The sequence below is a fragment of the Manis javanica genome, chromosome 6, assembly GCF_040802235.1.
Source record: "Manis javanica isolate MJ-LG chromosome 6, MJ_LKY, whole genome shotgun sequence".
Classification (NCBI taxonomy): Eukaryota; Metazoa; Chordata; class Mammalia; order Pholidota; family Manidae; genus Manis; species Manis javanica.
In genome coordinates this window covers 41567186-41590310 of record NC_133161.1, presented here as the reverse complement: position 1 = coordinate 41590310, position 23125 = coordinate 41567186, and the positions used below count along the sequence as shown (strand labels likewise).

General features: G+C 34.8%; 1 protein-coding gene across 5 annotated transcripts in view; it reads right to left on the bottom strand.

Moving 5' to 3' along the window:
- The window catches only part of DPY19L1 (dpy-19 like C-mannosyltransferase 1), a 91378-nt gene that overhangs the window by 21039 nt on the left and 47214 nt on the right, over positions 1-23125 (bottom strand). For 4 of the 5 annotated variants that reach the window (XM_073238609.1, XM_073238610.1, XM_073238612.1 and 1 more), the window contains 8 exons: positions 22742-22833; positions 18603-18702; positions 16489-16566; positions 12447-12533; positions 10298-10357; positions 9673-9753; positions 4947-5048; positions 567-638 (listed from right to left, as the gene is read on the bottom strand). In XM_073238609.1, the coding sequence (XP_073094710.1) occupies positions 567-638; positions 4947-5048; positions 9673-9753; positions 10298-10357; positions 12447-12533; positions 16489-16566; positions 18603-18702; positions 22742-22833 (672 nt within the window). The remainder of the gene's footprint in view (positions 1-566; positions 639-4946; positions 5049-9672; positions 9754-10297; positions 10358-12446; positions 12534-16488; positions 16567-18602; positions 18703-22741; positions 22834-23125) is intronic. The other variant, XM_073238611.1, reaches the window with a different exon arrangement.

Genomic DNA, 23125 nt, shown 5'->3' with positions numbered 1-23125 from the left:
AAAGAAAAGAAAGACTGTCACACCTGATCTTAGCTAAAGATTGGAACTCCCCTGGCCTGGTTTTTGTCTGTGCTTAGAATTTCATTATCAAAGCCAAATGGAGAGTCTAATTTTGTTAGACTCACATTTTATCATGTTTAGTGATACTGTTAATATTCTATTTTTTTCCTTCTGATTAATAATAAACTCAATCCAGGAGTTAGTGAACACTACACAATGACTTAGGAAGGCATATAATAACTAATTTAGAGAAATATTATATAAAAGCTAAACACGAGTCAGTAATAATTTCCATAGGCAAAAATAATTGTGTCTAAGTCAATATAGTCTCTCTGATCACATCTTTCGAAATACATGATTATCAAAACTTTGAGCCATGTTTTTCCTATGTCTATTTTTTAAGGCTTATAAATGTTCATCAGAGGCTATTAGTAAGAAAATATAGAATATGTTTCAATAAATCCATACAAAATACTGTGTCAGATTAACATGTAGCCTCATATATGTACTCCTTTGTAGAAACAGGGAGATGTTTTACTGTATGAGCTCTGGAGTGAGAAACATACCCTTCCGACAACCGCAATGAACACGATGAGAACAACTGGGAGTAACAGCGTCTTTGTGTACCTCAGCGGAGTCTGAAACCAACACATTTTATTAGAGAAAAAGACTCTTTTAAACATATAAAATTTTATTTCAAATAATGAATTAAGTGAATTTTTAAGAAGTGTAAGTAAGGAAATATGAACATCCACCCATCTAGGGTCTATACTTACTCAGGGACTCCCACTGTAAAAATGAAGATGCTAGAAACAAACTTCCCCAAAATATTGAGTTGTAAAGTCTAATAAATGCAGTCCCCAAATACTTTACACAGGCAAAATGTGAGGAGAAATTACTGTTCACTTTTTGCACACTACTTTTCTAACTAGAAGGCCCAACTTGATACTCATGTAAGGTCAGGGAACTCCTTTAAATGGCGTGAGCCTTCCCTGCATGTTTTGGCAGCGATAAAAATCTTAATCACGATCCCATGATACAAACACACAAAATAATCACCAATGTTTACAAGAGGAAGAAAAACATTTTTACATTTTCTTTAGTAACAGATAAAACACTATAGAAAAAAATTAATAAAGTTCTACACATTGTAATTCTGTATACCTTTCAGTAATTTGAGGTCATAGTCTAAAATAATCCTTGGCTTGAAATTTCTAAATTGGAACCAACTTGCTTATTTATCATTATTTTCCTTCAAAAAAAATAATCCTGTATGATTGAGTCAAAAATGTATGCTTTCCAAGTATGTTTATATAGAGAAATCTAGCTTCAATTGTATTAAAATTATTAATTCTACATTTTAATTCTACAAAGTACAGTAAGTAACACTTTTTCATTTTCTCTCATGAGTCCAATTTTCTCACTTATTATTTGGTATTAGATAAGTAACTTTGATTACTTATTACAAAAATGCATACCTCAAGAGTTAGAAGTTCTATTAAAAGAATTTTTGTTTTTATTTTACTATTTACTTTTATAGTAATTTCAATAGTACTTAACATTTAAAAATATGTATTTCTATTTTGTAAATTTTAAGTTATGTCTTAACCTAAGCCAAAATCATACAACCAAAACTATTACTTTAAAAAGTAGAGACTTGCTAAAAACAAGTAACAATAAATATAAGAAAAGTTGTATGACACAGGTGTTTACCTTAAAAAGGCAGTGTGTCAAAATTGTGTTAAGAGTATTTAATGAAGAGTTCAAACAATTTTTACACTATATTCCAAAAGTTCATTTAAAAGATTATTTAAAATATTTCTCTTAAAAGGAAAATTAGATTAAGTATCAGACTTTAACAACAATACTTCCAGTCAGAACACAGTGGAGTAACTTAAGATACTCAAGGAAAGACATATGAGCCAGAGATCTTGTATCTAACCAAACTGACCTTCATGTTAAAAGCTACTGATAAGGTAGTCTGAACATGTAAGAACGCAGGGATTACTGTTGCCATGAGCCCTTCCTGAGAAATCCACCAGAGAGCAAGCTTCACACAACGAACAAATGGTACGAAGGGCTTCCATCCCAGAATTCACAGTGAGCACAAAAAACACTGACCAACAGAACTCCAGTGATGGGATATAAAGGTGACAGAACATACGTGTGGCTGTATGTGTTGACAATGAAGATACAGTAGGACTCTTAAAAATGGAGTAAGGGGGGAGAGTATATAGGAAGTATAACAAGAGCATGATTATAGTATTACAATAAATTACAAATGGGCGGAAAGCAGGGGTTGGGTCAGAAGTGACAAGCTAAATCCAGTATAAGGCCTAATAGGAAACCAATAGAAGGACCTAAGGTTAATGTATAAAAGTATGAATATGAAGAAAACAAAATTATACAACTTCCTCAATCCCAAAAGACATACCAACGAGGGTATATGTAAATACATACAAATGCAAAGGGAAACAAGCCACCCAGTGAGAGACATGTAAATGTGTGTCCCATTAGAATTACAGATTATTTTAATATCTTTGTAATCGCTGATTTTATTCTAAGCATAAAAGTTATTTATGCTCATTATAAAAACTAGGAAATGCAGGAAAAATAAAGGAGGAAATTAATTTCACATTTTAATCAGTTATCAGCATTTCCTCCTCAATGGATTGTCTGTCCACATCCTTTACCTATTTCTGCATGTGTGTGTGAGGGCGGGGATGTATTTTTGGTGGAGGGGAAGGGTGAGAGTCCTTAGTAATTTTTAATCGATTCTGACAAGTTCCTATACTAATTATATTAATCCCTAGTTTTATTTGTTAAAGTTATGACAATAATCATTCCAGTTAGTCATTTCCCTTTAAATTTTTACAGTATTTAATATACAGACATTTTAAGTTACATGCAGACAAGTCTATTAATCATTATCATATGCATTTTGCACTGGTATTATGCTCATTAAAATGAAGTTAATATTCTTTGAAATGACTCTCAAATTTATTTTTTAGGCTTCATTTATTTTAAACACCTTAACTGAAATGAAGTTTGGTGTTATAATGGGGATACAAGGCTTAACCTGACTCCCATGCCAAATTTAATTTTTCAAATAACATTCATGCATTTATCTGTGCATCTGATGCTCTCTTCATTTCATATTAAGTACATATATATAAACATAGTTAAATAAATACATATGGGTCTATGCAGCATTGCCTATTTTTAGCCATAAAAATGATCCTATCTTGGTAGCCCTCTCTTTTAAATAGTTGTTATCCATATTCATACCTAAAAGGGAAAAATCACCCTCATTGTTTTTACTGTCTTTTAATAGCATAATAGAATTAAAATATGATGCAAAGTTTAGAAGATGCAAATTACAAAAGAAGTTAATCACTGGTTATTTCTCCACCCAAAAACCACTTTTAGAATAACGTATAAGAGGAAAATTTTATGTGTGTTAATTATAGGTACATAAAATAGTACTCTTTTGCTCACTCTAATATCCATCTTAGGTGTCTTTCCATATCACTGCAACCTCATGTTAAATTGTTCTCTTTTCCCCACCAGATAGACATACGATACAATGGACACACTCTCTGAACTGGTACCATTTTCTGTGTCTACAGCACAGTCCCTGTGAAGATACTTACGGAAATGGGGAGTGGCAGGCTGGAAACAGCTTGCCATTTCTTCAAATTGACTGAAGTAATTTTAGGACTCAATAAACAATTTCTTCTATCACATAACTAACGGTTCATACTCTCAGTGGGTAGTGGTACATATATCCTCATTAATGGTAAAGGACTTCCACTGCATCTTAATTTTCTGCTGATGTTTACCCTCTACTTCCCTTACCACTTCCTTGAAGGAGTCTTGATCTGCTATGAATATGCATTTTAATGTCTTGCAAGATATTCTTCCTTAGGCCCTTTCAAGCAGGCTCAATGCTGTCCTTCATACATTTTTTATCAGCCTTTACTGTCAAAACCATTAGCCCAAACACAGAAAATGAAGGCTGATAGGTAAACAGTACATTTGCAGGACATGCTCAACCCAGAATGTCTGGTTGATAAAGAGTCTGAAGTGTGATTCACTATTGTCCATTGGTCTGTAACTCAGGACATGGAGCTAACAAAGTGGGAAAGTAGGAGGAAAATGAAAGTGCCAACATAGTATTGTTGGCCAGTTTAATACATATACACATAGCTTTGAAGGAAAACGTTTCACAGATAATAAAATATCATAACAAGTCAGGGCCACAAGGGTAGTGTTAAAAGACACACACAAACACACACACACATATTTATGTTTGTTAAACCAAATCAACTCATAAAGTACTGCAAAACAGTATTTTATATAAAATACTTCCCCACATATCTTATTATGTCCTCACAATATCTGTTTGTAGCATACTACTAGAAATTGGTGAACTATGAGAGTCATTTGTTTAAGAACATCAAGTAATATTGCAGACTTCTGTCTCACAGTCCACCAAATTACTCTCTGGTTTCCTTCTAAATATCTGAATATAGTTTTAGAAAGAAAAATGTTGGAATGAAAAAGTTGTACTTGATATTGCAAAGCAATGAGATCATTCAAACAAACCACCACCGAGTGCTGGAAGTGTGAGAGCTTGAGAGCGTCACTGAATTAATGCCATCCTGAAAAGAGGCAACTTGAAATGCCTCTGTGTTTACTCATCCAAAAAACTATTTCTAGTCTGAATGCATGTTTTTCTAAATTGTCAAATGAGAAAAGACCAAATATTTCAGGGAGCTTTACTAATGTAAATAGGTATACCTTCCTCTAAACTGCCAGATTTTCCTTTTCTTTCAAAATAAGGTAACAGTTCAGAGGAAAGAGTCTGAAGTAACAGGAGCACCCTTTATGAAAAATGAAATGGACCAAAACCTAAGGAAAGGAAACTAGAAATCACATCTTACCTCCTTTTCCATAAAGTCAAACTCGGCTGCACAGGTATACAATAAAGTATCAAAATCCTTGTAACTGAAGAATTTTGATGTCAATAAGTTGCCAATGTGAGCCTAGGAAATAAAGTGAGGTACCATTAGATTACACCATATATTATAAAAATGCCTTTTAATTTTAATAGTATCTAAAAATAGTTTTCACTAGATTACAGGGCTCACTGTTCCTATTATAGGCTTGCTTCTGCTAAGGAAGGAAGTGCTGTACCTTCCCGCTTCACAGTTCCCCCTTCCTTTGCTGACAAATGATGCTGCCACCAATACCCTGGGCTGCCATGACTGATCACCAATATACTAACGGCTTTTATCCTTGGGTTTTCCCTGCTCAGGGTGCTAACCCTGGTGAAATAACACCCTGTCTCCTTTGCTGGAGCCTACTGGGAGGAGTGGGCTCAGTAACGCACACAGACACCTGTCTGTCATAAAGGGACAAAGTGCGACAGAGTAAAGAAAAGGAAGTATTAATTTAGACAGTTAAAAAGGGGATTTAAAAAACTTTCTGAAATTAGCAGGAAATGGGCAGGCCTTGGAATAAAATGTATTTCTTGGTTGGCAATCAACATCTGTGTAATTCTTTACATGATACCAAGTGCTCTCACTTATATCATTCCATTTATTTCCCACAAAAAGCTATGTGAGGAAGGTGGAATTATTTCATTTAATAAATGAGAAAACGCTTGCCAAACTTTCAATTCATTATTGTCTAAAAAAGCATGAACCAAAGAAAAGGGAGGAAGCTATATTTAAAATAAACCATAGCTAAAATCCTAAAGGATATCTACATGAAGCAAGGGGTCAGGGTGGTGGGAATGAGCTGAAAATTTTCAAAATATTGTCTTGTTGGGGAAGAAAGATGTGCTTTAAGAATTTAAGAAGTAGTGCCTAAAATAGCGTAAGAAAACTGCCCAGTGAAAAGGAGAAACACTAAAAAGCAAGCAACATCGTTAGAAAATCTCCAATAAAATGGAAGAAATAACTCCCAATATAATGCAATATGATAACTGCCACATATGTGTGTGTATACACACACACACATACATGTATATATAAAGCTTGAATCACTAAAGGAAAGATGTTCAAATTGGATTTAAGGGAAAAAAAACAAAATTATATTGTCTAAAAAGACATACTTAAAACCAAGGTATGCAAGAAGGTTGAAAGAGGAGAACAAGAAAAACCAGATAAAATGAACCCAAAAACTCTGGGTTAGCAATTACATCATCTCTCAAAACTGAACTGAAGCAACAAATATTTGACCAGAGACAATGAATGATATTAAGTGCTGACAAACAAACAGCAAAGCAAGATGATATGTATCATAAACATATTTGTAGTTGAAAGTATAGATTTGAATTGTATGAAAGACCAACTGAAAAAACTGTAGGGAAAATAAGTTGATAGGGTTCATCTGAAATGTTAAATATTTCTCTCTAAAATAGAAAAAGGAGACAAATGCTAACATAAAATCTGAATAATTTTATTAATAAGCTCTCAGAGAATACCAGCGTCATAAAGAGAACACGGTATCCTCAAACACAAGTAAAGTATTTTTTTAAAAGTTCACATACCATGCTACAATACATTTCAAATAATTTATATAATACAAACATTTTTTAAATCATAAATGCAGTAAAATTGGAAAATGCTAACTAATCCTTTTGGCTAGAAACTAAGTAATATAAAACTTAACATTCAGGTTAAAGAGACAATCACTAAACAGTTAATTTGTAAGACACACAAAAAGTACTGCTTACAGGAAAACTTATAGCTTTAAACACATTTATCAGAAAATGAGAGAGGCTGAAAACAAGAGCCAAGCATCAGAAAAAGCTACAGCACAAGCCCAAAACAATAAGAAGAAATGAGGATGACAGAATTCAGTGACCAAGAGAAATTCAACAAAACCAAAAAGGGCTTTGAAAAAGGTGGTACTTTGAAAATATTAATACAATAAATAGAAAACAAGAAAAATTGCAAAAAAACCCCCCACAAAAAACAGCTCTTTGTAGAAGATTTATGTGCATGTAATATTGATTCCAAGTCCAAATAAAGAAAGTTAAAGAATATAAAAGACCATTTTGCATCTCTGCAAACATTTCAATAAGAATTTTTGCTAATTGAATCTTACAAGAATTTCTTGAAAAACCATGATCATTTGACGACATAGCTGAAATAGGTTAAGTTTTCACTAAAGACATAAACTACCAATCATTCCCTAAAGAAAGTGGGTTCCTAGCAGAAAATCCTCCTAAAAAACTCCAGGCTCTGAAGGTACCACTGTTGAAGTCTAACAACAATTTAAAGAAGAAATAATACCAATTTTACACAAGTTATCTTTGCAAATAGGAGATTTACTACTACCCAATATTTTTAGAAGCTAGCATTACCCTGAAACAAAAACCACACAAAAACATTACAAGAAAATAAAACTGGCAATAAAAGTAGCAAACTCAGTATGAAATGAAAGATGGAAACTCACAGCTCTGCCAGCCTAAGGTTGGAGTAACAGTGCAGTGAACAGCAGAATGGCAGCCTAGCTAGAAATGTTAGAGATCCTGGGAATGAGACAATGAACAAGGGGTAAAGTTCTCCCATCCAACTAGACTGGAAAGCCACACACATGCATAGGGGTTCCTAGAGAGCCCACACTCTCCACGAATCTATGATTGGCTGGGAGGTGGTGTGCACTTTCATGGAATATCCAAGGTGAGGCAGGTAGGAAAAGATGGAACAGACTTGATGTTCAGATAAGTCAACACAGTAGGACTCAATGCTATCCTTTGAAATACCTGCTTGCTCAAGGAACTTGTATTTTAGATGGATCCTACCACCTTAAGTGATCTTGAAGGCTCACTGTCCCTAAACTGTACAATGTGTTTATGCTACACCTACACTCCTTCTGGGAGCCTGGGATTTGGGTATGTGCTAGGCAGACCATGCCTATTTTACCAACCCCTCATAAAAACCTTGGGGCACTGAGTACTAAGCTTGCCTGGTTCATAACATCAGGCTTCTACCAAGAAGAGTGAAGACAGGCACAGGGATGGGCATCAGGGATATACTGAGAAATTGCTCATTTGGTTCCTAAAGGATGGAGAAGGATATCTGTCTTAATAGAGAAGAGTGGGTAGAAAGGATTCTCAAGAGCTGTGTGGCCTTGCTATTTTTTTCCTTTGACCAATGTCAAAATTAAGAATTTATAGCTGATGTCCTTGCTCAATATTACAGATTTCTAGAGACATTAAAGTTGCAACTAAATTATTTCTGATTTGGAAATAACTGTTTTCACAGCACTTTTTTTGGCCCTGGTACAGTATCAGGCTATTACAGAAACGAACAATACTCACCTTAACCTCAATCAATACGTCAACTGGTTTGTTTTCCCTCAGTTAGCAGACAGATTCCATGTGTGTAGGACCTGGGCTATTTCACCTGTCTTTCTGCTCATTATCTTTATTCAGACTGACTTCTAGTTTCCATCCTTTTAGCTCTCATCCTCACAGATGACTTCCGGGAGCCTTCTCTGACTCTCCTCTACTGATTTTTATCATAGCCTTCATTATATTGTATTACAGTTGCTAGAAATTGTTCCTATCTCCCACTAGATCATATCTTACTCAGTTTTCTATCTCTAGGATGCATTCTACTGTCAGGTACATATTGACTGAATGAGCAAATACATATATTTTAGACTACTGTTTTATACTTCTAAACATCTTCCCACAAGTTGTAGACCACTCATTTAATAGCCTAGTTGCTTTCACTCCTTCTTAAGCAAAAAATTCCCTTGTTCATATGAAAGCCTACATAAATGTCCAATACACAGGAGATTAAAGCTAAACTGGCCTGTGACAAAGGGGCTGGCAGGGGGACTGGGAAGCAGATGGACCCCATGAAAGAGTCCTTGGAAGCCCCAGGACTTCCCAGAACCCAGTTTCAAAGGCACAGCTTTAATCTATTATAGGAAAAAAGCCAATTAAAATAAATGACAGAAAAAAAGATGTGATTTACTTCACTCTTTCTGTGTTCATTGTTGTGTTGCTTTCTTTTTTAATTTAATTCATATGCTTGCTAAAACATTACAATAAAACAGGTAAAGCAAAATTATGGATAGGAAGAATCCTTAGTTATAAAGTAGAATTCTTCTCATTTTATGTTCTCTCCTACCCAAATCCCAAACAACAGCAACCAAAATGTCTCTCAAAACTAACTTAGATTAAATTACCTATAGAGGCTTTAATACACCTTTCACATGCACTGATCAGAAAACTGGGGAGGGAAAAGGAATGAGATCATAATGTGGTTTGCAGTCTAGGAGGCTCTGAAAATGGCATCTTTACATGTTACAAAGAGGATGACAAAGAAGCCAGATGAAAATGACTACATAGACCTTAACAATGGAGCTTCAGTCTCTAGAGCTTTCTTGTTTTAAAATTCAACAATCTTTGTAATATAGGAAGATCAATAAAATAAGAGAACTGTATAAAAAATTAACATTGGAGAATAGAGACTACACACATAGTAACATTTACTTTCTTTAAGTAAATAGGCAAAATAACAGGTGAACAGACTTCATATTAGAATTTGGCTTAAATAATGGGACTTTAATAACTCAAGTAATTCATTCTTAACCTGTTTGATTCTTTTCCAATCTTTCAAGTTTGAGCAAAAATCTACTTACATCATCTGCAATGCCAAAGATTTTAGATGTCAAATACTTCAGTGTGACAGTTCCAAATAACCAAGAACATCCTTGGATAACCTACAAAAGAAAAATACAAGAAAACAAAAATAAACTAATGCTTCATACAGTCATTTCATAGCCTAAGAAGAAAAAAATACATGTCTTAATCACATGTGAAATAAATATCTGCATATCCAAATGAAAATGCAAAAAAACTCATCTTAAAGTAAAGACTGTTACTCCAAAATCAAGGGGCTAGCACTCAAAGTAAAAATATATACATACAATCACATTATCAAAATTAATATATTTTATGGGAGATTTATACAACTGCAATTATATTCCCCTTCTACTACAGTTTCTTACATGTGCACTGTTCCCCAGGAAAAAACATGGGTAATAAAATAAATAAATAAAACTGGAATTCTCCCCCTCTCCATTATTAATCTTAACTTCCTTCATGAAAAGGACAATTTATCACATTAAAAATGAGCCCTACTATGTAACAAAACTGTTAGATCCCCTTGCATTACAAAGATAATTTCCTTAAAAGTGAAACATAAAACCAATTATATATTTTAGAGAAGGAAAAATGTATGAATTCAAATAGATTGATTCTTACCCATAAACTAAGTTCAGGCACATTTATTTTCAGGAAATATGGTTTCATTTCCAGTATACCCTACATGGAGAAAATAACATAGCATACAGTTAATACTTACAGACATAAATTTAAGTACCAAAAAATACTTCTAAATAATAAGACTCTCAAGAATTTAAAATTTAGCACAGTATCAGTGTTTCACATATCATTACCATAAGCTCATTAACTTCAAGAAAACCTTATTTTATCCAAAGTAGGTCAGTTAGTGACTTTGTGAAGTTGAAACCAGAATCACCAAATATAAATTTCTATGACTGATTCTATATCTCTGATTTACCTAAGAATCAAGAGGTATATATAAGAACTTCAGAACATAAAATGACTTCAGAATTTTAGACAGATGTCTCAGTCATAAGATTTTCTTTAAATATTATTAATTCTTAGAATAAACTATAAAAGAACTTTTTAATGTATCAACTAAATACTTCTCTATAAAATCTTGTACCTTTCCAGGTACATATTAAATTCCCAAAGTATAGTATCTATAGCGATCTAAATCTACTTCAAATTTAGCAGAAAATATGGTTGGAGATCAAAACATAAATACATAAGTCCAAATTATATCTCAGAAGTTTCTGAATATCTGAGAACAAAAAATGTGGTAAGATTCAGGTTTCAAAGTGCTTAGTATAAACAAAAGTAAATAAATGTGTTTAGAGTTGACTATATATCAGCATGCTATATTCTGTAAATGTTGGCATAATTTATTTTTATACAACAAAATATATGAAATATACATAAATATGCTTAATTGGACACATTTCAGTGTCAAGGACCTGGAAGGAAATGACATACTATAGGTGCTCAACTGAAATAAAGAGAAATTTCCTGCAAAATATACTTAGATTAGATTTTACTGATATTCATTCATCCATTCAATGGCTTCCCTGTACACAAGTACCAAGAGTACTTAAACCTGAGTAATAGCAGGACTTGCTCAGGTACACATCTAAAATACAGAATTAAGTACATTGACATGTTTCCTAATTATAAACAGAATCCACTGACTGTAAGAACTATCATTAATCTCAAAGGCTGACAACTTAGTGATTTTTTGTCACCATTGAAAATATCATCACCACATACTAATTGCTCATTTCCAGGACTAAGTATACTCCAGTCACACAACCTGAAAGGGTGACAGTCCAGATTGAGAAAAGGCATAATTCTTGGGAAATGGGATCTTAAATAAATATTACTTGTATGGGACAAAGAAATAGGAGGTGCCAAATTTGTTAACGGGTTCTAGAAATCAGGAAGGCCAAAATGAGGTGAGCAACTTAGATTATTCAAGAAATAAAATACATTTCAGTTAAGACAGTACAATATGCTTTTGTCTCCCGGAAACCTGCCTAATACCGAAGCACATGCACTGTAAATATAAGGAATAATTTCTTTCTTCTTAGATTTGCAAATCACTGTAATGGTGGAGCCCACTGATAAAAAAAAAAGTATAATCACCTCCAGGAGTCCTTAAATTTAGGAAGATTTATATTTATAAAGTCATCCTGCCAAAAGTGGCCAAAGAGTTAGATGACCTTTCACCATGTGCTTTGATTCTATGAGCCAGTCTCCTGATAATCTAAACCTGTTCTTTATAGTGATTCTGAAAAATATGACTCAATCATCACCTGATTCTAACAATCTGAATGTTTCATACAAACAGACACAAGGGGGAAAAAACTTAAAACCAAAGCCTTTAGTCTCTGAGCACAGCAGAATAAGGAGGAGAGACTGCTGGGAGATGCAGAAGGAGAGAAGGGGTCAGAGACTGGAGCAGGAAAGGTACAAAACTGAAATGAGGAGAGGAAACAACCAGAAGGAAGCACAGATACCTTTCTAGAATAAATCCTGAGACCAAAATTTAAATGACAGAAAGATGGGGCACAGACTATGAGGCAAGGTTCTACATTTTCCAATATTAACTTTGGTTCTGTGTTTTTCCTGTTTTGGAAGCGAGTACTTGGATACTCTATCACATATAGTTCCATTCAGTAAAACACATGAGATGGTTCTTAGAAAATCCCTCATGAATCCCAAAGCAGTAACAAAGAAACTGATGAACCATTAGTTTTAAAAAACAGCCATGTACTTAAGGAACACTTACCCAAATAATTATCAAGGAGGAAGCATAATAAGAAGTTAATAACATTGAGTTTCCAAACATCAAAACAAAACAAAGTGCCAGAGAAATCTGGGAAAATCCAAGAAAAATATAATTAATACACATGCAAAAAACATTGATTTTTATTCTGAAAATTGCACAAGCCTTAATTCAAACAGTTCATAAAGGAACAATAAAAACAGCCCACGTTCTATACTACACTTCAAAATCCAAAAGATCACCACCAACAATTTCCTGTGCATTCCTTCAGATATTCACATGTACAAATTCCAGTCTACATTTTTTAAAAATCACAAATGGAAACTTACCCCATAAGCTATGCTATTGCTGGCTTCTACTCTTAATTTGTCTCAGAGAACCTTCCGTATCAAACTAAACCAATCCAATTCATTCTATTGAATAACTTAAAAGAGATTCTCCTCTAGAGTTGTACTGTAATTTAACCAGTCCTCTGACTACTGCTGAACACTTGAATACTTTCCAGCTTTGTTTTGTTTTTCCTATTATAAACACTGCTATGATAAACATCCTTACATGTCTGTCTTATATATATATATATATATCAAATTTATGATATAAATTACTGGAAGTGGAACTGATGGATCAAGGATACATACATTTTAAAATTAGAAAAATGTCAAATTGTCATATAAAATATTATACCAATTTATTCTCCCACCAATGAAGCATGACAGTTCCTGCTGGTAGACACTACTGCCAACACTTTTAAATATTGCCAACCTAATATGGAAAAATTGTGGCCTCATTATTTCACTTTTCCATTCTTTAAATAGTGGGTAAGACACAGTATCTTGTCTTTTGTTTGCTGTTTATGTTGTGTGTGTGTGTGTATGTGTGTGTGTGTACAAGATGCCTATTCCTACTGCCCATTTTTCTAATAGGTTTTGGTGATTTTCCTTATGAACTTTCTTTATGTATTATAGAACATTTCTTTATCAAGTAAATGTTGTAAATATTTTTCCCAGTTCATTTTTTATCTTTATTTGTGGTATTTCTGCATTATGGTTATTTCCCAAATTTTCAGGTAAGCCAAATTTATCATTCATTTCCTTGATTTAGCCCCTTTATTAGAAAAGCATTTAAAAATAAAATAATCTGTTTTCTTCCAGAAGTTTTATTTTACATCCATATATATGAATTTTATATGAACTTCAGAATCAGTTTATTTCAAAACTGACTTTTATTAGACTTGCCTTATTCAACAATGTACACTGTATATGTCTATAGTTATATCTGCCCAATATTAAATCTTTAGATCCAAAAAAATACATTTCCATTTCTTTAACTCTTCTTCCATTAGAATGTAAAGTCTTCTTCATATAGATCCTGCACATTAATTTAACTCAAAGTACTATCTCTGTTGCTATTGTTTTTCCATATTTTATATTTATATTTCATATTTCATATATATGTATATATGTCAATTATTCAGCCATAAAAAAGAAAGAAATCCTGCCATTTGCACCAGCATGGATAAACCTTGAAAACATTATGCCATGTGAAATAACCCACTCAGAAAAAGACAAATACTGCATGTTTCCACTTACACGAGGTACCTAGAGCAGTTAAAATCACAGACATAGAAAACAGAATAAGGAGCTAAGGGAGAAAGGGAAATAAGAAGTTATTATTTAATGGGTATATAGCTCCAATTTTATGAGATGAAAAGAGTTGTATAGATAGTGGTGATGGTCGCACAACTACATGAATGCACTTATTACCACGGACCCTTGAAAAAACTACATACACTTAAAAAGATTAAGATGGTAAATTTTGTTATATGTACTTTACCATAATAACAAATAGGAATAAAGATACTTTTTGGAGACAATTTTGTATTTTTTCCTTTATATAAATGTAAAGATTTAGGAATTTATAAAATGATAATGGAAAAATGATATTCTACATAGTTAGTAAGTAACCAGCTTCATAGTTAGTAAGTCTTATCACAAAGCATATACCATTTACCCAAGGTAAGTTTTACTACAAACTAAACCTCTGTAATATTAGTACCTTTGTAACTTTGAGTGAAAGTCCTATCCATAACTGCCTGTGTTACTGTGTATTTGACAAACTCTAGATGCTTAACAATATTCTGATTTTAAGTGCAATGTAAAAAAAATTAAATAACAGTTTGGGAAAAAGTAAGTCAAGTATAAAAAAATGGGATAATTACTGTCCAGACCCATTCCTGAACAGATTTAAAAATCCTAACAAGACAATAGCAAAGCAAAACTAGCAATATATAAAAATTGTATTTTGTCCAGAAAGCAAGGTTACTGAATGTAGGAAATCAATTAATATAATTCACCACAGTAACATTATTCAAGTAAATATATATTCAGGATCATCTAGATGGATAACAAAAAACATTTGATGAAGCTTAGCCCTTATTAATTTCTTTTAAAAAGTGCTCAAAGCGTGATGAGGACATGTTAAAAGGACAAAGAAGACAACTTGAAGTAGTTGGCCAAATTGGAACAACTCAAGCATTAAAATAAATAATGAAAATGTGGATTATACTGCAGTGAATAAAACAGATGCCATTTTCTCTTTGACATGAGAGAAATTATACATTATACATTATTCATACTGTTTGAAGTAGTCTAATCATTTTTTTAAAACAATGCAATATTAAATTATGAAGTTGAACATATAAATAATTTACTACCCAGAAATTCTACTATTAGGTAAATACCCTAGAGGCAACTCTTAACATATATGCCCCAGGAGGTATGTGTAAGAATGTACAGCATTATTCGTAAAAGAAAAAAAAAAGAGGAAAAAACCTAAATGTCTTTCAACAAGAAAATGGATAAATTGTGCTTTATCTATACGATAGAAAATATAAACCTAAGGAAATGTCTGACCTTCAGAAACATACAAATCTCAAAAACTTGCAAATATAACTTTCATAAAAGGATCCCATTTTTATAGAACTTAAAAATGATACAAATATTTAATAATAAAAATACATTATTTAGGAATACATATATGATAAAAGTAAGGTCATTATAACTTAAAAGCCAGGGTAATGACTATCTCCAGGGTTAGTGAAGGGGACATGTTCAGGGCTTCCAAGTAATGATGGCTCTATATTTCAAATGGAGAGCAGATTTATGATTGTTTATTTTATACCTTTGTTCATAGCTTCCCTATGTAAGTGTCCTTTTATACGTATCAATAATTAGAGAATAAAAATAATGGCATATTATAACATTAAAATTATAGGCAAAAGAAAACATCAAAATAAGAGCTCATGACAAAGAGAAGACAAATGTTTTTAAGGAATAAACATTCATCAAAATCAACCACCTGCTTTCGGACCTTTACTCTAGTTGTTCCAGCAACCTAGCATATTCTTCTCCATGATACGTACTTAGCTAACTCACTCTCCCCCTTCCAATCTTTGCTCTACTCAACGCTCTCAGTAAGACCTGCCCTGACCACTTTATTTGATAGGTCAATCTCTCACCTGAGGCTGGCACTCCTGATTTCCCCAGGGTACCATGACTTGTTCTTTTCTTTTTTTCTATAGTCCTTACCACTTGCTAATATACTCTATAATTTACCTACCTACTTACATGCTTATTATTTATCTTCTGTCTTTCGTCTTTCCTCCACTCAACTAAAATGGAATCAACATGTACGTTGGGGTTCTTTATAGTTCTATTCACTGGCATGTCCCATATAACTGAATAGTTTGTGTTTAGTATTCTATTTCACTTTAACAGAAGGCTCCTGGATAATAAACTATACATGTTTCTCTTCTGTGAATTATCTCTTTACCTAATAACGTTTAAGTCAGGTACACCTCAAATCACATAATATGACCAAATTAAAATTTTCTGGTGGCCTATTGAAGTCTATTAATTTTATCACAGTTTTTGAATGACACTTGTTTTAGTCAGAATGATTGTACAACTTCTTTCAACAATTCACAAATCAAAAACTTTCTATTGAAGTCAAACTAAATGGAAAATAAACATTTTTAAACCATTACCATGTGTATATAAATGATCTTCCGCAATTTGCATATATCAATATATCCCACAACATATACTGCAAATAATGATGCGATCTGAAATTTAAAAAGAAGTTAAAAATAAAAATTATATATCTAATAGCTATTAGAATATAGATTATTGTTGTTTCAAATTGACTTGTATTGAAAATAAGTTCTTTAGCTTCCCTCTTACCTACCAATTTATTATTGAATACAGTCAATATATTAATAGAGCAAACACTGGTTTACTTTCCTTTTCCATATGTCTCTCTCAATTAACCACATGAATTATCTGTTTTGTGGACTATCTGAAACAATACTCATTTTAATGTCAGAGTGACTCTACTGTCAACATGTACACTTACAAAGTAACTTGCCCACAACTATGACGACTAATACATAATTGGGAAGGCACATTAAACTCAAAAATAATTATGCAATGCACTTGTGTATAAAACACATTAAGTTCTACCTATTAATCACTCTATAAGTCACTGTGAGTAGAAGGAATACTTTCACTACAAAGGTATTTTTAATTTTCTTACAGTTCTGAAGAAAATTGTGTATGTATTTACCAAGAATTCAAAGTACTGAAGTTATTGAGATATTTATAAAATGACAATAATGTGTGCCTCTTAGTAAAATAAAGACGCATTATGTCAAACAGTTCCTCTCCACCCTGCTTCATCGAGAAAGCAATTCAAACTAAATTCCATGCACCTCCTGCTACATAAACGTGGTTTAAACAAACTGCAAAATAGCTGAATAGTTAAACATATTATTTAAGTTCCATTCATCAGGGGTTTTTTTGATCTTCAAACAATCTGCAACAAATTTTCCCATTAGTAAGAAAAACAAGGTTTCCATTTACTCAGGTTCCCCCACCCTTCCCGGAATGCTATATTGCTTAAGGATGACTGACCTGACAGTAACTGGGGAAGTGTGCACTGTCATTCAGCATGAGCTCCACAGAGAGGCACACTACCTCCTCCCCTCACCCATGCAACCCCTCTAAATAAAACAAAACAAAAAGTAGGTCATCTCCACTAACTGGAAGCAACCGGAACTCTCTCTGAGATCCAAGCAACACACAGCAGGCCTACTGGGTAGAATCCTAAAGAGTGACTCTCTGGGACATTTTAAACCAGAAACATTTAAAATGTCATCAAACTAAAGACAAAGGAGTCTAAAAGATAAAATCAAAGAAAGATTTAACTACAAATAGAGTCTCTTATTAAAAAATGATGAAGTAACTAACCTTACCAACATCTAGCTAAGTACCAGGTAAAGTGTTGAGTCTTAGATACAGTACCTCAAATGATTCTATACAATCCAATAAAGTCAGTTCTTTTATTTTCTCTATTTCACAAGTGAGGAAACTGAAACTAAGAAAATTAAGCTGTTTGTTCTAGGGAATAGCATTAGGACTCAAATCCAGGTCTGACTTCATTTCTCAATGGGCGTTTCAAAAGACATTAAAAAGCAATTCTAAAACTGCCTTATATGAATATGAACGTGGCCAGCATAATAAAGAAGTAGAAGCAGCTGGAGGGAGAGGTGCAGGAAGAGATGCACACACAAACTACTCCCTCTTCCCACAAGCTACTTTTACCTTGTTTTATATACCTCTGAAGGAAGAGGGAGGGAAAAGTACATGAAAAGACGATAAATTACAGATTGGTAGGGGAATTATAAAATAATGAACTGTTTAGCTAATTATCCTGTATCATCCTATGTGTATTTATTCATGTATAAGAATGCATAACATCATTCATAAAAGAAGTACATTCTCCTTAAAAGAACTACAAGTTACTTAGGAGATAGACTTAAGGCCATAGCAATAATCTAAAGCACACTAACAAAGACTGAATAACAAAGATAAGCATTGTTATAAATTTGAGTTAAATGCATCCTACTAGTAAGTAAATAAATAATACTAATAATTCAATCTTATGCATTTCCTTACCCTAAACTTTCTTAAAAAGTATTAACTAAAAAAACATTTTAGGACTTAGAATCATGTAACATCTAAATTCTTTAATCTTAGACAAATGAGTTCACACAACCAAACACCCTAAGCTTAATCCATTTTAAAAACATACGCACCTTACCTGAGTAAGAAGTACAAACTGAGCAAACTGCCAGGGAAGCATGAAAAATACATTGGAAATGCAGAGTGCAATCAAGCTTCCTCTATAAAGTTTTGAAGCCCTTGAAAGGATAAAATAAATATAGTTAAGTTTAACTACAAAACATTCTAGCATGGCTCCGAACTGCTACAAATTAGGATCTCTAAACATGATCTGGTTGTGACATAAACTGGACATAAAATGAACCAATAGGTTAGAAATTATACTTCTGACACTCAATTACAACAATTTTCTATGACAAGGAAATATCCATTAGTACTATAAAAACAAGGCCTGCCAAAGAGAGAGAAGTATATATACTGAATTTTTTCAAAGTACGTTTGGGTGAATTCATGATCAAACATACTTAATGCTGCATTCAGTAGATTATTTGTTGATACAGAGGCTATCTATAAATTATCACAGAAAGTAGCATGTTGTAAGTGCTAAGTATTCTGAGAACAAGTACTGCAAGAATTCAGAATAGGGACTGAGCAGCTGAGGGCAACTGGAGGATGTGGGATAAAAGTTGGGCTTTGCACAGATGGGACACAGAAAAGAGAAGAGGCAAAGGACAAACCACTTGAGAGGTTTCACTTTGGTCCTGACTTGTGACTTAAGGGATTTTTTAAGGAAGATGAGACCTTTCATGATTTTATGGTTTATGCTAGCTTTAAGTACTTTTCTCCCAAATCAGTGAGCCAATGCAAAGTCCCTAACATACCTAACATCTTTGCAAAATGAAATGTGCATGTTTACATGCTGAGGTTACAAGGTATTCATGCTGGATAAAGTAAAGAAATCCTCCTCAGAATAAACCTACCCGGGGCCACCACTAAGCACCAATGCAAAACACCTCTCTTTACTTCCTTAGGTATCTCCTCCAAATGACGTCCCTCTCTGCCTTTCTAATCCAGCTTTCTATCATGCCCCTCAATCAAGTATTTTTAAAATCCAGGTAACCTACTAATGAGTTACAAAATCTGTTTTTTTATATAAAAACAGTTTTTAATAGAGTGAAGTGCAGTACAAAAAATACATGATTGCATCCTACATACTAAAGGTTCTACTCCATGAAATTTCTGTTTCAGTCGTTTGCATGCTCATGTGTATGTGTCTACTGGGTCAGAATGTTAAATGTATTTATTTTTTGTAGATCAGTCAAAAAAGTTGGAAAGCCACTGTCTAAAATCATGCATTTCTCTACTGCTTTTGAATATTGAACATGGCTTTCATTTTATGGGTAATGAGAGACAGATTCTGATCAATACTAATCTGGCAGCTGGGTACAGAATGCACTGGAGGGACAAAGGGGCAAATGGAAAGAAAAGGAATTCCAACTGGTGATGGTATATTCAGTATAGCACAGAAGCAAGACAACAGAAATGGAAACATAAATATTGCCAGGAACAATCAAGAACTAGCTAAGACTGTGGCTTGTATTGGGTGATTTATACAAAATTGAATTTCTAAAAATACTCAAAATTCAAAACTGTACAAAGTCGATTTGTTAAGTTAAAATAGCTTTCTGACCTTATTTATAAATGATCCTAGCCTTAGGATTAGTCTCTTTTAGCTTTTTAACAAGATCAACATCCTCAATACCTGCAGCTATAGCAACACTGCTCATCCTCTTGGCCCACCCAGGCCATGCACACCATTCCCACCCAGCCTGCCATCATCAGATGTCAACTGCAGGGGGCCACCAAAAACTGAAGGAAATGGCTACTCTGCCAAAGGGAACAGAATTCAGTAATAAGGATGATATGCCAGAAGACTTAGATGGCCAATGGATGAGGTTGTCATCCTTCAGAAGAAAGGCAGGAAGCATGCCACACTTCAGGATGGGGGATGGGGTGATCCCCAGGAAAAAGCACTGCAGTTGCCAGGAGAGTGGTGTCACCCAGGGGCAATGAGAGCAGCCACCACACATCTAGGCAGTCACACCAGCCACAGCAGACAAGGCACATGCCAACCGGGGAGCCAAGGACAGGAGGGCTGCCCCAGTGGGAAGTACTGAGGTGCTAGTGAGGGGCGTGGGGGGAGGAGGAGGAGAGGATGAGGCGGAAGCAGCAGGCACAAGAGCCACAGCAGCTGTAGCTTCATACCACCAGGAACACGAGAAGGAAGAGGCCAAATAGGATAAAAAACAACAAAGAAAACAAAAAAGACCTTCAAGGAGGTACATTCCCCTAAAACTTAGGCAAAAACCAGAAGTAAAGACAGGAATGAGGACGTGGAAAAGGCTGAAATGACAGTGATTAGGACTCTAGACAAAACATAGTGAAAGAGCTCGCCACAAAAGCACCAGAGAACAAACCGGAAGAACTGAACAGAGCAGCTCCTGAGGCCAAGAAACAGCAGCTGGAGCAGCCCCGCCACGGCCGGCAGTGACAGCCTCCAAAGACGTCCTCGTCCTTAATCGCTGGGAACTATGTATCACATTGCATGGCGTAGAGGAACTATGATTACCTTCAAGTAGGAAGATTAGTCTGGCTATCCGGGTGGACCCAATATAATCACAGGGATCCTTCAAAGTGAAAGAAGAAAGCCGGAGTGAACTGACATGGGACGGGCCGCGCCGGCACTGCCAGCTCTGCAGATGGAAGGGGCCACAGGCCACGGAAGGCAGGCAACCCCTGGAGGCTAGGAAAGAGCCAGTGCAGCCCTGCCGAAGCCTGGACGCTAGGATTTCTGGCCTACAGAATGGTAACATGCAAGCGAATGAAGCTAAATTTGTAGGGACTGGTACAGCAGCAATTGGAAATTGGCGGGAAGTTCTGCCGGCGTCCCTTGGGATGGAGGAAAGGAAGCCGTGTTTAACAGGCGGAGCACCACCACCCAGGGCTGCTCAGAGCAGAGCACTGACGGAGGGTGAGAAGGAGCTGAACTTGCCACTGTCTGCACTATACTGGCGAAAAAGCCAAGATTAAGAATGTGGATGTGGAAACACAGCACACGCAGTGGGACTCATATGCTCGCGCAGCACACTTCCTCCTGCAGCCTTTGAGAAGGTAACGTCCATCAAGGTGCCCCACAATAAAGGTTATGAATTCACTGAGTTCCCCTTATTTGAAGATAAAGAAGCTTTAAATCCTCTAATAAAGGAGGAATTTCCGGGAGAGCAATCAGGTTGCAGTGGCAGGGAATTAAAAATTAACAGAAGCTGCCATCCATCCCACTTTCTGTGAAAGGCCTGTCTAAAAACACTGCCTAAGAGACAAAGCTACACAAGGGCTTTATTCCTGCTGAGAACATCACAGCGGGGAATGGACTCTCCAAAGGGTATGGCATAACAGACTACAATCAGGTTCCCCTAAATTCGGCACATCACTGAAAGCAATTCTTAGTCTGAGTCATCTTTAGATCTTCATAACGCTTTTTCTATTTTTTTCATAGGTCCCATTTTGCTTTATTTTTACCCTCTGAATCAAGGCAGCATCCGTTTAAACTCAACATTTGTCAATAAGAAAGAGAGAGAACTATTTTCAGTCCTACTCTCTTTCCATGTACATGGTGCTTGAGTCTCTGTTAGGTCTCTAACTGAAGGCCAGGTAAACATGGGGGAGCCCAGTGCAATCTGTATTTCTAGCAGGAATTCTCCTAGCAAATCTTTGGTCCACTGAGGTGGTTTCTTTCTACCTTGACTAGCTGATTTTCAGGGGTGCTAAACACATGTAAGAAGAAGAATACATGGGTCAATGTATCTGACCACAATTATTCTATGAACTGTTTCCTTGGTCTGAAGGCTATCTTACAGGATGCCCTCTCCCTCTATCAGCTTTCCCTCTTCCTTCCGCCTGTTTTTGGGAGGCAGTAGTAGGGGCACAAAATGACTTGGGAAAGTGATGATGGCAGAAGTGGAAGCAGATTTGGTGCTCCCTGAACATTACCTGCTGACTGTAAGAAAAAGGAAGAAGAAGACAAATTAAGAAAATGCTTTTGGTAGTAAATATTTTGAAGCTATACTCTTCAAAAACCTTTATGAATTTGACCTTGTAACAGCAGCATCTTATTTGATTACACCTACTGCTTCTATTATGGAACCTCAAAAAATTCTTATGCTTATCTTAGTCAATACAGAACAAACAAGCAAACAACTAAGGATAAGTCAAAGTCACCTGAGAATATGAGTCACAAGCAACATCTGAAGGACAAGGAATGGATATGAGAAGCTTTCGCGGAGAGGTGGTGTCCACATCACACGGGTACACTGAAAAAAAAATTCACAGGCTGTGGTACATTTGCTGAATTTGTTAAGGAAGACATACCAAACGAAAGCTGTGATTTATAAATACAAAGACAAGTTTTTTTTCACACATAATTTAAATTGTCTGTTGTAAAACAAGCCACTAGATTTTCTAGAAACGGCAAAACTAGGAAGTGAGATTCTCTAAAACTCAATTACATCCTTTGTAAATTAGACATAAAGGAGCTCAATTATAGCATTCTGACAAAAACCAAGGTCTTCTCCCTCTAAAATGTTAAAAGTAAATGAATTCAAA